At 38.7% G+C, this 15,955-nt stretch overlaps 1 protein-coding gene across 2 annotated transcripts in view; it reads left to right on the top strand.

Annotated features, from left to right (window-relative positions):
* The window catches only part of MTDH (metadherin), a 50,151-nt gene extending 43,282 nt beyond the window's left edge, over window positions 1-6,869 (top strand). For both annotated transcript variants that reach the window (XM_084619964.1, XM_084619963.1), the window contains 2 exons: window positions 4,327-4,483; window positions 5,774-6,869. In XM_084619964.1, the coding sequence (XP_084476090.1) occupies window positions 4,327-4,483; window positions 5,774-5,844 (228 nt within the window). In that variant the 3' untranslated portion in view covers window positions 5,845-6,869. The remainder of the gene's footprint in view (window positions 1-4,326; window positions 4,484-5,773) is intronic.
* Window positions 6,870-15,955: the final 9,086 nt, after the last annotated feature.

Here is a 15,955-nt window from a genome sequence, read left to right as displayed (position 1 = left end):
CTCAAGATGAAAAACTGCATTGAAACATTTTGTTAACTTGTCTACATCCTTAACATTACCATCACTTCAGGCTATGTGCTTTCAAATATGAAGTAGGTTTGGAATGTTGATTAGGTGCACTTCTGCCTCCTTAATTTAAAGGGCAGGTCTGCTGACTCAGTAGACCTTTACCCTGTGTTTACTGTTCAAGTAAGCGTATAACTGAATAAAATATGTTTGCATTAACTGGGGTTTACAAAGTAATAAATCAGACCTGATACAAGAATGGGAGTGAGACCTGGATTATATTTTATTCTGGCATCCACATTAACAGAATTGTTACATTTCGGTTACAAATCTTTATTATTCTGGCTCTCCGTGAGCTATGTTGGCCCTTCAGATTCCAGGCTGAGTTCAGTATTGGTAGATTGAAAAAACATCTTTAGACTTGTAAACTGAGCAGATTTGATGTGGGGAAGTAACTGAAAAACATAAGATTCATTTTTTAAATCTGTACTTTCAGGGAATTTAATCTTGTATCTGTTACATAATCAATCTTAAAATGCACTCCCATCTCAAGAATTAAAAAATTGGAGGAAAATTGCATATGGAAGTTGCATGTAACAGGTGTGAAAAGCACTGTTTGTCATCTAAGTCCATAGATGCTCTGGCAGCCAGTTTCATCTCTCCGAAACAGCGAGAGATCTTTTGGTTGTGGGGGAAGAGAGGAGAAAGGAGGTGGACTTTTTTTTTTCTCCCCCCCTCCTCTTTTTCTCCAAGCAGCAGGATCTTTAGATATTGTCATTGAATGATGCTCATCCTCTAGAACAGGATCTCTGCTTCTGGTAATAGGCTGGAATAATGTTCAGTGTAGATGGCATTTATATATAAACTGAAAACATCTGGCACAGTTTACATAATTGTGTTACATGTAAATGAAATTATTATTTAAAAGTTAAGTCCACTAAAACTATGTAGTACTGTTGGTTTTGTCAATTTCTGTGGGTAAAAGATTCTTGTAGCTATGTAATGGCTAAAACTAAAAGTCACTGAAACTGCTGTTTGTGTGGTACAATTTCTTGTATGGGTATATGATGTTTAGCTTAGGTTTCAACTGTGGCATGTAAAATTAGAATTTTTTTTAAAACATGTCCTCGATTTACCACAGATAACAAGGTCTATATTTCAAATAGTTATTAGAGTAACTTTGTAGCAAAGATCACAGATAGCCAAAGGAAACAGATATAGTAAGATCTTTATAAAGAATCTGATTTATATTTTAATGTAAAAAATATTCTGAAAATTATATTCAGGCACTAGAGCTACCTAAAATATCATCCTTTCATGTGATTTTTTTTCTAAATACATCTTGAATGGTAAATATGCAGATTAAAAGATGATTTTACCATTAAAAGGTCATTTAGTCTATTTTGCCTGAAACAGAACTGACACATAATTGAATGATTGAAACTCTGCCTGAGGAACTAAAAAACTTTGTAAGTCAGTGACTTTTTTCTGGAAAATTTTGACCTCTTTTCTATTTGCCATTTAATTTTATATGCACTATGATTTGCTCATGTTTCTGTGTTTGAGCCCAGAGTTGCAAGTAATTTAGTAGAGAAGACTGGAATAATTTGAGAATTTAATTGAGATACAAAAGATTTCTAGATTCAGATCTGGAAAGCAGGGTTCAGAGGTACTTAAAAAAAATCTAATACATTTTTTCCCCAAAGCGTATCCATATTAGAAGTTTAAAATTCTTTTACTACAGGACTTCACAAATTTTTTTCACAAAACTAAGACCAGTGCACTAAAAAAAAATTTTATTTAATTAAAACTCTAAAGATTTTAGTCTTTCATTTTCTCCTATAAATTGATAACCTTGTCAGAATGTGACTGTTTTCAGCCGATTTTGTTCATTGCTCATTCTTCATTTTTAAAAGAAGTCAACTCTAGTTTTGATATGAATGTATCAGACAGGCAGACTGTCCCCCACATGGAACCCTTATATGGGTTGATTGGTGCACACAATTGTCTGGAGACTTAAGTTGCGCCTATTGCTCTGAACCTTCAATTAGATCTGTGCAGGTAGGCCCATATGCCTTCATGGAGCCCCATTGTATACGGGTTCCACGTGGGAAACAGTCTGCCTGCCTGTATAAGATTGCAGGAACAGGCCTGTATACACAAATTTAAGAACGTAATTCTTTTCTATAACTATTTTTCCCTTGAAGTTACAGCTAGGTAGCCTAGAGCTAGCACTGAGTCAGCTGAACAGAATTAAACACAGCTGTCCATGAGTGCCAAGTTGTCTAATATAATTTTAGTCACCAAGATTCCTCAGGGTGAGGTTCTATCATAGTGTAATTTTCCAGGGTTGACAATGCAAGAGATAAGCCTCCTTGCATTTTCAGTTTTCTTGGCCATCTCTGAAGATTTGATAGGTACAGAGCAACTCCTCATATTCTTTTGCTTCAAGATGAAAATTTCTGAAAAAACGTTTCTGAAACAGTGAAGAAGGTCTCCTTTGGTAGTCAGTATTGAGTAAATGCCCATAAAATTAGAAAAGCAAAAGTAAGGTAGAAAACTGTAACATAAGGTGTGCTTCCTGAGTGCCCCAACAGCGGGAGAGAGCAGGGTTTGAGCACCTTCCCCTCCCGCTGCTGACATTACCAGCATCATGTAGTGGGTAGGACCTGGTGCGAAAAGCCCCTGGAATCGATCCTAGTCACTAATGGGAATTCATATATACACACCCTTGGAAACTGAGTAGTGGTGAGTTTCAGAAAATCCCAGTGCTACTGGTTATGTATTAAGTCAAATCAGGCACTAGTGTAATTATTCTCCTTCGAGTGATTGCACATGTTCATTCCACGCTTGGTGTCTGTGCACTCAGTGCTCCCCCTGCTACCATGCGCCACTGTGTGCAGATATAAATGGTAGAGATGCTCCTACCCCACTCAGTTCCTTCTTCTCACCTGTTCAGTGATCTCCAAAACAGCATGCAGTCATTGAATTTGCTTCTTTGAAATACTATAATGTAGCTAATGGGATAACGCTATAAAGTATCTTTCTATCAGGCCGTTATACAGTGGTCACCATTAAAATCTTAAAATTTTGCAAGTATATAATGTTATAGTACAACTAGTAGTATATGACTGGACAGACATGGTACTGTGAATACTTAAGCAACATTAATAACTAGACACACTTTCTGATTACTGGTTTCAGAGTAACAGCCGTGTTAGTCTGTATCCGCAAAAAGAAAATGAGGACTTGTGGCACCTTAGAGACTAACCAATTGATTTGAGCATGAGCTTTCGTGAGCTACAGCTCACTTCATCGGATGCATACCGTGGAAACTGCAGAAGACATTATATACACAGAGACCATGAAACAATACCTCCTCCCACCCCACTCTCCTTCTGGTAATAGCTTATCTAAAGTGATCATCAAGGTGGGCCATTTCCAGCACAAATCCAGGTTTTCTCACCCCCCTGTTTTTGGAGAGGGGTGGGGGGGTGAGAACCTGGATTTGTGCTGGAAATGGCCCACCTTGATTATCATACACATTTTAAAGAGAGTGGTCACTTTGGATGGGCTATTACCAGCAGGAGAGTGAGTTTGTGGGGGGGGGCGGAGGGTGAGAAAACCTGGATTTGTGCTGGAAATGGCCCAACTTGATGATCACTTTAGATAAGCTATTACCAGAAGGAGAGTGGGGTGGGAGGAGGTATTGTTTCATGGTCTCTGTGTATATAATGTCTTCTGCAGTTTCCACGGTATGCATCTGATGAAGTGAGCTGTAGCTCACGAAAGCTCATGCTCAAATAAATTGGTTAGTCTCTAAGGTGCCACAAGTATTCCTTTTCTTTTTCTGATTACTGTAGAATGTGATCTTATGAACCATGCAGTATTGGAGTTATGCATGGTCTTGCTTAAATGATCAATTGTATTACTATGAAATAAAAAGTGTGCAATATTTCACAGTGCACTAAGCAGCTGTAATAAACACATTCCTGAAAACTAGATCAAATTCTCTTTCTTTTGGGTTATTTTTCCTTTCTCCTCACCCCAGTTACTTTGACTAGAGAAATGAAATGGCCTAGTATCCCCTTAAACTTTTATTCAGACTAATTCAGTTTTGTCACTAGAGGGCAGCAATGATCTTATGACTCTGTTGGTAAAATTTGACAAGACATTGATCGTAGTTTAAATTTTTTTCAGTACTATCCTTTCAAAGGACATGTAAGTATTCAACCAGAAATGCCAGTGCTTAAACCATTCTTAATGTTATATAATCTATACTTTACCAAATTAATCCAAAAAATATTTGTTTCAAAATAGCTTGAGGAGACTCCTCCACTTGCTGTTTCTACTGAGCCATCTGTAATTGTATCAGAGAGTGATTCTGACAAGATCTCTTCCCAAGTGCCACAGATGCTACAAGAGACAGATGTTTCCAGTCCCAATATTAAGCAAAACAGTGTGCCTCCTCCACAAAGTAAGTAACACCCAGTATGAAGATCATACTGACTTTTTCTGTTAAATTTACATGCTTAATAACTGGAGTAATATTTAACCATCTGCTGGGTGCGGGGAGGAGAGAAGGAAGACGTGTATTTGGCAAATGCATTAGCCTTTCGCTGTATGGAAACCTGGATTCAAATCTTTTTTGTATCACAAATGAAACTGATGTTTACTATTTTGAGTCCCTACTGGAAACTTGTATCGTGCTGTGGAATATGAACAATTCAGCATACTTGGTAAATTTTGCTTACTAAAGTCAGAACTGGAGATTCGTGTTATGACTAAGATGCTTTGGCAGACTTGTATGAAAAGCCTGTAGAACACCTACCTGTCTTCTTAATAACTCTAAGAAGTGCTATGAGTCTTGATTAACTTTTCTGTTTTGGAATTTGGAAGGGGCCAATCACTATAGTGTTTAAGGACCAGCCTTGTTGAAAAACATTAACAGTTGAATATTTTTTTCCTTTGGATTGAGCAAATTTGAGTATTAATTTATCAGTGATAGATTGTAGTTCAGAATGTTTCAGTGAATTGTAGTAGTCATGAAAGAGCAAGTGATAACATGGGAGTAGCTGGGTACTGGGCAGGTGGATGTGGCATATGGCTTTCTGTCATATGGACCTCAGCCTGAACTATTGGTGATGGTATGGTTTTTGTTTGCATTGTGCTAATTAGTACCTAGTGGCCCCAAACCAGGGATCAGAAACCTGTTCCACTGGGTACTGTACTCATATGTAACAAAAAGATGGTGCCTACCTCAAGGAGCTTACAATGTAAGTATATGAGGGGAGCCGACAGATGGATACAACCAATGCAGAGGGGGAGAGTGGATTTGGGTATTTAAAGTGTCTAGAAAAGAACAAGCTTGTACACTAGACCACTGTCACTTGAGTACTAAAAATTTAGAGAATCCTAACTTAACTACAAAAGGGCTGAAAAGATTACTGTTGTGTAATAATTTGAAAGATTCCTAAATGTTTTAAAGTACAAAACCAGAGTGCATCATGTGAGAGGAATTTAAGCAATAGACTATTTTAAATTTAGGTTGTCTTTTGCATGGCTGATCAAATTCTACTCCCGCCCTGCGTGGCAAGTACAACTTTGCAAAAACTTCTTGGACAGTACATGCTATATTTCTGCATAACTTCATCTTGTATTAATGTGAAATGTACTGAATTGAATAGTTTTTAAGTGAATTGTGCATAAATGTCCTGAACCTTTATGGTGGGTTTCATTTTGTTTTTTGTTTGTCAAACTTTTTTAGCCAAGTCTGAAGATAGCTGGGAGTCCCCAAAACAAGTTAAAAAGAAGAAAAAAGCAAGAAGGGAAACGTGAATTTCCTGAGATGGACGTGTGTTGGTGAAACGCTGTCATGAAGATTATGCTGTTTATGCAATAATTTGTGAACATGTACAGAATTTTATATATTTCAACTGATTTTTAAAACAAAACTGCTGTGAACACGACCATCTTTAAAAAGGAATCAAAGGAAATTGTGATAGAGAGCAGCAGAAAATGCTACAATGCTGGAAGATGCTTTGAAGAGTCCTTTTTTTTCCACTGTAAGGGAAAGATCTTTAAAAAAATAAATAAACAAACACCTGGTTTTACAACACAGTGCCCTGTTTACAACAGATTATGCCCTGTCTCATCTACAGCTGGGAATAAAGTATTGATCTTTTTTAAGAAAGGGTTGTCTGTAAAATAGTTGTCTATAAAACAAGTGGTGTTTCTTGCATCTTTTGAGTGATGCATAAGAAACTCAGAATGTCTACCATTTGATTTTGCTTCATGCCTAAATCAAAGTGCTTTGATTAAATACATAATCTGCCATATTTTTACAATATGCTGGTTAGCCAAGCATGCTAACTATTAAAGGAATCACAAGTGCAAATAAAATAATTAAATAAAAATCCATTTGTACAGTTCAACCTTCATGGTTTATTATAAGAAGTTAAAGAAAATAAAAATTGGTGGGCTAAAAGGCTGAGAATGTGATTGCTGAAACTTGAGTATGGTTCATGAAGTTATTTTTGATAGCCTCTATTACATTACTTGAATTGTTCAAAGTAACAATATATTTTAATTAAGAATGTGGCAATGTGCAGAAAATCACTTCTATTGTTTTCTACTTTATCCTTTATAGTCTTCTTTGGTTGGTTGGTAGTTTCAGACTCATTTAAAACTCATCCCTGATCATTTTTAAACTCTTAAAATAAAATTAATTCATATTTTCCTTTCCCCTTATTTTAGTAATTACCTTTCCCTTTGCTAATTTTTTTTAAAAGCAAGATCAGCTGTTTTCATTCACTAACTGTACAGGACTTTAAGGATTTGATGAAAGAATGGCTACAGACAGCTTTAATTGACATTGTCAAGACCACCAGTTATCAGGAATACATTTTTTTTTTTTACTGCCTTAACCTCTAGTATGTAGAATATGCATCTAGACTTCTTGAAGGGGTTAGTGTTTTTATAAGAAATTCCATGCAAGTGTAGCAGTTGTAAAATAAAGAATATTTCCCAATTGAAACTGTTGATTAAAATGGTGTTTGAGAACTGTCGTCATTTTCAGGCACTGTAATTGCATCCTATCAAACTGGCAGGTTTCTTTGTATCTATAAATGTGCATGCTCAGCCATGTACACTGTAAATAGCCTTTCCAAACTTGTGTTTGATAAGGACCATAATTAACATCACTTACTGAATTCTGGTAAAGAGCCATGATTTATTTCATGTGATTGACTTTGTTGGTTTTTGTGTGGCAAAAAAATGAAGCTGTAACCAATGGTACTGATCAGCCATCCAATATTATCTTATACAGGACTGCAGTTTGATAGTATTTACTTGCAAGACAAGAATAGCTAAAGAAACAAGCTGATTTTAATTGTACTGAAGACATGCCTTACTAATTGACAGCTTTCCTAATAAATGAATACTAACTTATACAGGTATCAATACCTATGTCAAGAACATGGCAAATATGTTTATATGTTCAAAAGTTTTGTTTAATTCAATGACATTTCTAAGTTGATTTGTTTAAAATAAATTGAGCAAATTGATGATAATGTTTTATTTACTGGAAGGGAGTAACGCTTAAGCCTTGATGCCTATCTAGGATTCCATGTAAACTGAACTGAAATACAGTTTTCCACAGGGATTTTTAAAAAGGGAATGTTAAATGAAATCATGTAAAGTGCTATTGCTTGTTGTAAATAACATTTCCATTTTGCTTGCTTTTTTTAGTAAGTGTGACAAATACTTTACCTATTTTAAATTTAGGTTTATAGTGAATGTCCAAAATCTTTTTGCATGGTTTCCAGTCTGTTTTGCATGGTCTTCTAGTCTTCTTGGCTAGAAGTGGCATTCTGAGGAGGGGTCTGAGGACCTTAAGTAATGATGTGTTCCCCAAAAAAGCTTTAAAAATTAGATGACTTAAGTGTTATATTTTTTCTCTCTCTTGACAGAGGGAGTTGACTGCTTAGGGTTGCCAAATAAGTCCTTGAATCACTTGACATATTAATAAAACTTTTTGCAAATAAAGCAGACTTGCTGCTCAACTGCTGTTCCTAATTTATGCACAGTAATTTTCTCCTGCCCAGTATTCCCTTCAGAATGCCATCCAGTTAGCAGCACTCCTAGTCATTTTTTCACTAGAAAGTATATGGATTGATTGTCTTGGAAAATTGGACACTGATTTTATTTGACAAAAATGGTCCCAAAGGAAGATGAAATTAATGCAATTTGTCTATGAATGGAGATTTTAAAATATCTTAGTGCTTTCTTTCTACCCAAGTAATAGATAGTCTTAATGATAAACTGTACACCTGGAGCGGAAAGAGGAAACAATACAGTTTAAAGAAATTAAGATTCTCATTTTGCTGAATGCATGGAATGTTTTCATAATTGAATCTAATATATTGTTCTTTGTAATAGTTCCCAAATTGTTTATATACACAACTTTACAGAAATTGTGGTTGTGAAGTATAAATGGATAGTTGTTGCATGGTTTAATTTCTTTTGTTTTTCTTTTGGGAAAATGTACAGAATTCCTAGTGCTTTGTTACAAAGCTAGTAACCTGCAAGTTGGTTCAAGGTGGATGAAAACTGTATTTCTGATATCTCCTTTCATAAACTTAAAAGAAAACTTACAGTAGAAAAACATTATGAAAATATTTACTGAAGAATGTATACATTAAAAATGAGTTTTCAAAACTGTTTATAGAAATGCCATTAATATCACTATTTCTATCACAGAATTTTCTCTCTTGGAATTTTTCTCATTGAAAGCTGCCATTTTACTAATAGTTCCCATCTAGAAGCCTGATATGAGGAATAGGTCTTGAGTGAATGCATGACTAAGTGAGACTTTCAAAGTTAGTAAACTGCTTTATGGCTAATGTAAATGTAAGTAATTAAATTACTCAGAAGGTTCCCAGTTAAATAAGGTAATGTAAAAGATCTTTGGAATTCTTGTAGTCATGTATTCAAGTTTCATTTATATTCCACATCCTAATTTGCATACTACTGTCAAGAGGACAGTTGTTTGTTGGGTTTTTAATTTTCTCTTCAGTCCAGATATACCAGTCTAGAGAGTGGACGGTATGATTAAGATAGGAAAACAAAACTTTGATGATCACTGTACAACATGGATTAGCCCAACAGTTCATACCAGCTGAGTTCCTGTCTTCATGCAGGTGAATAATTTGCACCTCCATTTGAGCTGTGAAGTTCTGATTTTCAGTTTTTGAGCTGTGGATTTAGTCAATATTAGTTAAGGGTTCACTTGCGAGTCCCTTGAACTTTCTGTACGGTGTCATTCACCTATTTTTCTTGCTACCTTCTAGAGGCTGTGATTACTGTCCAAGTGGAGTTCCCACTTCTTTTAGTGGCCTGGAGCTGAAGGAACCTTGGGAAAATGACAGACAGCATGTGGCTCCCTGGATGTTGCTAGAGCCTCTCTCTGTTAACAGAACACTAAGTCCAGCAGTTCTCCTTGATTTTTATTTCCTGTTGTGAACACGCTCATACAGTGGAAAAAATAAATCCTTTTTCAGCGGCAGTCTTCTGAATATTATCCTAGTCTAGTTTCTATTCAGAAACACCAGATGCCATTTGGCCTAAACACCGGTGGTGGAAACCTGGCCCTTTAGAAGTCAACAAGAACTTTGCCGTGGACTTTAACAGGCACAGAATATTGATTTGCACAAGCACAGAACCCCCAAAACCCAATTTCTGGTCAGCCTGCCAGTTCACTTTAAACCTGCTCATGTTCAATCATAGCTATACTTGCTGGCATTATAACTCATTTTAACGAAGATCGCCTACCCATATAAAGGGTCTGCCTCTCAACTTACATACCTGTTGACAACTTCCGTTTTTAAATATTTCCCCATTGTACTAAGCCTATTATTTCTAGTGAATTGAAGTACTTTTGCTTCTCCAGTGGAACCAGGATATGTTCAGTGTTTCAGGCTAAACTTCTAGTATAACGATGTACAGTGTTCTGAAATCCTTTAAAACAAAACAAAGCCGTTTCAGCTAACTAGTGGTTTTGCTACTCATGGCTCAATTATGGATCAAAACTCTCTGGCAATCTCATGAGAATTTGTGCAGCTCAAGCAACTGTAGCCAGTAGTCTCTTACCCTAAATTTACTCAGTATGTCACTTTCAGCACATGCTGGGGTAGAAGGTACAGTTCAGTAAGGACTCAGCCACTCACATCGAACTCTTAAGGGAAGCTAGGACCTAAAGGGGCTCCAGGTGTTTGCCCAGGCATGGACTCCCTTGGTCAGACTTTGCTGCTGAATGTTTCACTTAGCTACTCCATGAAATTTTCCTTGGTGCAATTATATTTGTTCCTTCCCATTTCAAAGTTCTGATCTTGCAAGTCGCTGTGTTACCTGGGCACCATGATTCCCATATGCGTCTCTTGACTGGAAGAGAGTGTCAATCCTCTTAAGGTGCCAATAGAGAACAGCACAGGAGCAGACAGCTGTTCAGGACAGTGGATTTGGGGGTCACTGTGGCACTCTGTCAGTTTAAAGTTGTCAGTGGGCTATCAAATTGTGTTTTATGCTTCTATCCAAAGGGCAGCACTTATGACCATCCATATCTAGACAGCTAGCTAATACAAGCTAAATCATTTGCAGGTATCACCCAAATTGTCAATGCAGTTTGGTCCTTCCTGGAAGCTCATGCTGGGTTATAAAGGCAGCCAGAAGTGAGCGATCCCATCTCATGTGCTGCTGTAACTGGGAACTAGGCTACATCCTTGAGCATCCATCACCAGTCTTGTGATGCAGTGTCTGTCATTTTGCTATAATTACAGAGCTATTGAACACAAGGGTCTGGACAGTCTGAGCCTCAGCTAGAGTGACTTAGGAGTGGGGACTGTGTCACGTAGTGAGCTTCCTTGATAATGATGGGAAATGTAGGTGCAAGTGATGTAATGGTCACCCAGGTCATTGCTCTATCTGTGGTTGTCCATGCCTTCACCAGTGTGACATCAAACAGGCATATGCCATTTCCATCTGATGAATAGAGAAGGTCCTCCAGAAAACACCCACAGCAAAGGATAAAGATTGCTCTGAATGTTCCAAAGTGGTCCAGGAGACATCTCTATGTAGTTCTCATAAACCTGACCCTCAGTTTATCCCATCCATCTTCCTCAGGCAGGATCTGTTTTCCTGTGGCCAGCATTCCCCCTAGAGCTTTTGTCACCTAATGCTACATCCCCTACAGCTTTGGGGGGGAGAATATTATTTTGGAGTAGGAAATATGCACTATGCTATACATGTGATAAGTTTACTATTTGTGCTGAAGTGCTTTCAGGTGTTTTGGGGGCCTACTGCACAAAGACTCTTGTATTTGTTTAATCTTGAAGTTCCTAACCTACCTCCAAAATAGGCAAGAAGTTTGCTAGTTGCCTGTAGGTTCAAGCTGTGGCCATCTGATGAGTAAAAACATCCCTCTGGCTGAGTACCACTGAAGAATTATCCCAGTTTCTTAAAGTTGACAGTCTCAAACCAGACTTATAGCTCCTTGCATGCCTTACCTTATGCTGAATGTTTTCATGGTTTCTCCTTTTCAGTCCTTACACTAGATACTGGAAAGATTTCTCATCCTAAAATGATCTTTTAGTGGCCATCTCCTCAACCACGTGAGTTGAACAGTTAAAGTATGTCTACAGTGCTGCTGGGAGTGAGCCTCCCAGCCCAGGCAGACAGACTCATGCTAGCAGGGCTCAAGCTAGTGCATTAAAAATAGTGTGTGGACATTGTGGTTCCATCAGAGGCTTGGGTTAGCTACCCAAACTCGGACTCAGTTGGCAGGAGTGGGGGAGGAGCATGAGCCCGTGAGCTGCTGCACAAGCCACAATGTCTACCGCTGGTGTTAGCATGCTAGCTCAAACGGTGCTAGTGTGAGTGTGTCTGCCTGCACTAGGAGGCTTGGTCCCAGTTGCAGTTTACAGGTACCCCTGTAGAGCCCCTTCTCCCTGCAGATACTTAACTTACTAGACCACCTGGTGAAGACTATACCTCCCGTAACTGTTTGCCTTCTGTCTTAGCTAAAAGGAACCATCTTCTTTCTCCCAGAAATAAAACAGATATTAATCTACACTAAACATGAGAGGGCTATGCATTTGAATGAAAATACTGGTTTTCTAAAAGAGCTGGAAGACTTTTATAGTTTCTATAATCAGATCTGAGATTCCATCAGGGATGCCTATGTTGCCAAGACTATACCCAGGCAGCAGGTTCTAAACAGACAAAAGGAAGTATTTCTTCACACAACGCACGGTCAACCTGTGGAACTCCTTGTCAGAGGATGTTAAGGCCAAGACTATAACAGGGTTCAAAAAAGAACTAGATAAATTCATGGAGAATAGGTCCATCAATGGCGTCCCTAGCCTCTGTTTGCCAGAGGCTGGGAATGGGTGACAGGATGGATCACTTGATGATTACCTGTTCAGTTCATTCCCTGTGGGGCACCTGGTATTGGCCACTATTGGGGGACAAGATACCGAGCTAGATGAACATTTGGTCTGACCCAGTGTGGCCCTTCTTATGTTCACCAGCATGCTCTGTACCAGGGCAGCGGCTACCTTCATGGGCAGAAAGAAGGCTTCTCGAAAACTCGAGCTGCTATCTGGCTTTGCATGTGTTTTTTTCCTTCTGTTGCTCCAACTTTTATATATCTCACAGCAGATGCTGTGGTAGGCAGATCCTGCACACAGTTGTCCGATGCTCATTTTATGTACCCTATGTCTGTTCTGGCCTTATGTACTTCTAGGGCAGTTCCCTGGGGTCTGGACTGGCTTACTTGGATATGGGTCACACTTATTTCCCTTAAGCTAATCCAGATATCAGGTTTGTTCTGATGATGCAGAATGCGGTTAGTTGGGAGCACCCTCTGTGGTCAAAGGTGTTTATTTTAATATTTTATTTAAAAATTGTTTCATATTCTCATGGTTTTAGTGTGAGCAGCTTGGATGATGAATGTATTCAGGTTTGTGTGTCTGGCTTCTAGCCTTTTACTTTAGAATTTTCATTTTTTGAGGGGTTTTTTTTTCTTCCTTTTGATGGTTTTCCCTGTTTGACAGCTTTCAAAAGCATTTATTCAGCTAGGGCAGTTCATATTAAAAAGCAAAACTTTGGGAAACCATCCCTTTGCATTTTCTCCACCTGTTACTAGGAAATTGTATTACCAAGCATCTTGACTGGTATTATTGGACCAAGAGAACCTATATTAAGAAATATGTATTTGTATGTCTGTATTTAAAATGGTTGAGGATATTTACACTACTTTGGACTATAGACTTGATTATTGGAATATCTTAATACCACATTGCAGTTTCCCTTTTCTGACTACCAGAGAGTTCTAGAAACTATCGTAAGAATTAAACACTTATTATATCAGAATATACCTTAAGACATTTTGCATTCCAATAAGAAATGGATAGAAAAGCCTCTTAATAAAAATGGATGAAATCTTGGTCCCATTAAAGTCTATTTTGTAGGGCAAGTTGCTTTGAATATTGATTTGCACAAGCACAGAATCTAGACTAGTTAATTTTCTTTTTTAAAAAAATCTGGCAACATTAATATTGAATATTTTCTTCCTTTTTTGCCTGAGGTCTTTCTTGGGGGACCCAGACATGTAGATTCAAAGCTTTCTCAGCCTTTAATTGAAGTGATAGTGGTAGGAAGCTGAATATTTAAACTTCTCTTCCAATTGTGCACTTTGAGTTTGACTTCACACAAACCACAGGTCTAAGTAAGAGTTTTTCTTAAATAGTCTTGCGCCATGTGCAATCATCAATATGTGAAGCAGATTTTGAAATTGCACACTGAATAATTTTTTCATTAAAACTTACTTCATTAAAGGAAGTTAAAATCTCAACCACAGTATTGTATGTATTTAATTTATTGCATTTAAAGGAACTCTCCACTTAAAGCATATTTTTAAAGCTTTCTTTAATACTGAGAGTACTAAAATGTAACAGATTTTTTTAAAAACAACTTTACTTTTCATCATTTGTCATTTACTTTATACAGTTCACTCAGAGTGGATAGTGAAAACAGAAGTTTAACCTTTTCTAGTGTGTTGCAAACATTACCAGTAAATGTTAGTCTAAACAGTTTTCATTGAAATTACACTTACGAAAACATTTTTAGATTTTGTGAAAACCTTTGAATTCCTTGAAGGGTGTTTAAAGGAACATTGTCAATTTGTCCAAAATTCATTAGGTTTCCCCAGCAAGTACAACTTGCCTGCATGGGCAATGACGTGTCCTGGAATTTTACACCATCAGGATAGTCCATTTCTTTAGATCTGTGATAAGTTTCTCAGGGCCACAAGTCCAGGGCAGAGGGTTTGGTCTGTGGCAGCTGGGGGCCAGTGCTAAATCAGGACTGCTGGGTAAAGCCATTCCCAATGCACATGCGTGCACACACACCCTTCTCTAACCTGTGTGTGAAACTTGTCTTAGCTACTTCTGCTACCACTGCTTGCAAGAAAGTGGTGAAAGCCTAAGGTCTGGCCTGGATTTGCATCTGGCTACGTGCCATAAAAAAAGAGAGGCCAAGTGAAACACACCTTGGCGGGCCAGAATGTAACAAGCAACGCCTGTGGTGAGATGTTCAATAAGGATAAGTGCAAGGTCCTGCACTTAGGACGGAAGAACCCAATGCACAGCTACAGACTAGGGACCCAATGGCTAGGCAGCAGTTCTGCGGAAAAGGACCTAGGGGTGACAGTGGACGAGAAGCTGGATATGAGTCAGCAGTGTGCCCTTGTTGCCAAGAAGGCCAATGGCATTTTGGGATGTATAAGTAGGGGCATAGCGAGCAGATCGAGGGATGTGATCGTCCCCCTCTATTCGACATTGGTGAGGCCTCATCTGGAGTACTGTGTCCAGTTTTGGGCCCCACACTACAAGAAGGATGTGGAGAAATTGGAGAGAGAGTCCAGCGGAGGGCAACAAAAATGATTAGGGGTCTGGAACACATGACTTATGAGGAGAGGCTGAGGGAGCTGGGATTGTTTAGCCTGCAGAAGAGAAGAATGAGGGGGGATTTGATAGCTGCTTTCAACTACCTGAGAGGTAGTTCTAGAGAGGATGGTTCTAGACTATTCTCAGTGGTAGAAGAGGACAGGATAAGGAGTAATGGTCTCAAGTTGCAGTGGGGGAGGTTTAGGTTGGATATTAGGAAAAACTTTTTCACTAGGAGGGTGGTGAAACACTGGAATGCATTGCCTAGGGAGGTGGTGGAATCTCCTTCCTTAGAAGTTTTTAAGGTCAGGCTTGACAAAGCCCTGGCTGGGATGATTTAATTGGGGATGGGTCCTGCTTTTAAGCAGGGGGTTGGACTAGATGACCTCCTGAGGTCCCTTCCAACCCTGATATTCTATGATTCTATGTGCATTGGTAGATGGAAGCCTGCTGACCCGTTCCTCCTTTTCTTCTCCCATCCCTCCTGCAAACAATTCTCAAAGGGGGCCTTTGCAACCTGGTCAATCCTCCAGCCTCTGGGGTGGAGTAGAGAAACTGCTGATGGCTCATTTGTATTTTCCTGTGCTTTTACACTGGTTCCCTCTTCCTTTTGCCACCAGAGATGGTTGTTGTTTCACTGTCCTAGAAACAAAGCCTTGTTTCTAAGCCTTCAGCAAATAATGGGCGATCTGTGGCTGTAGGAGCCACATAGCCCGTCTTTAGGTCATGGATGCTGTAGGCCAGTTTACTCAGGAGAAAAGTCTGGTACCTGGAACCCACCCACCCACCTCATGCTGGCTACATGCTAGGGCTGTGTAACTGTTTGGAGAGGAAAAAGCTTCCATTCTTCGGCCTCTGCTTCCTGTCCCTCCCCCACCAGTGGATCCATTCTTGTTGTGCGAGTTTCTACACAAAAGGAGTATGTATCTGTCTGTCGGATGAAATGA

This window comes from Lepidochelys olivacea, assembly GCF_965140295.1.
Source record: "Lepidochelys olivacea isolate rLepOli2 genome assembly, chromosome: 2".
Lineage (NCBI taxonomy): Eukaryota > Metazoa > Chordata > Testudines > Cheloniidae > Lepidochelys > Lepidochelys olivacea.
The sequence above is the reverse complement of the archived record's forward strand: the minus strand, read 5'-3'. Positions and strand labels throughout refer to the sequence as shown.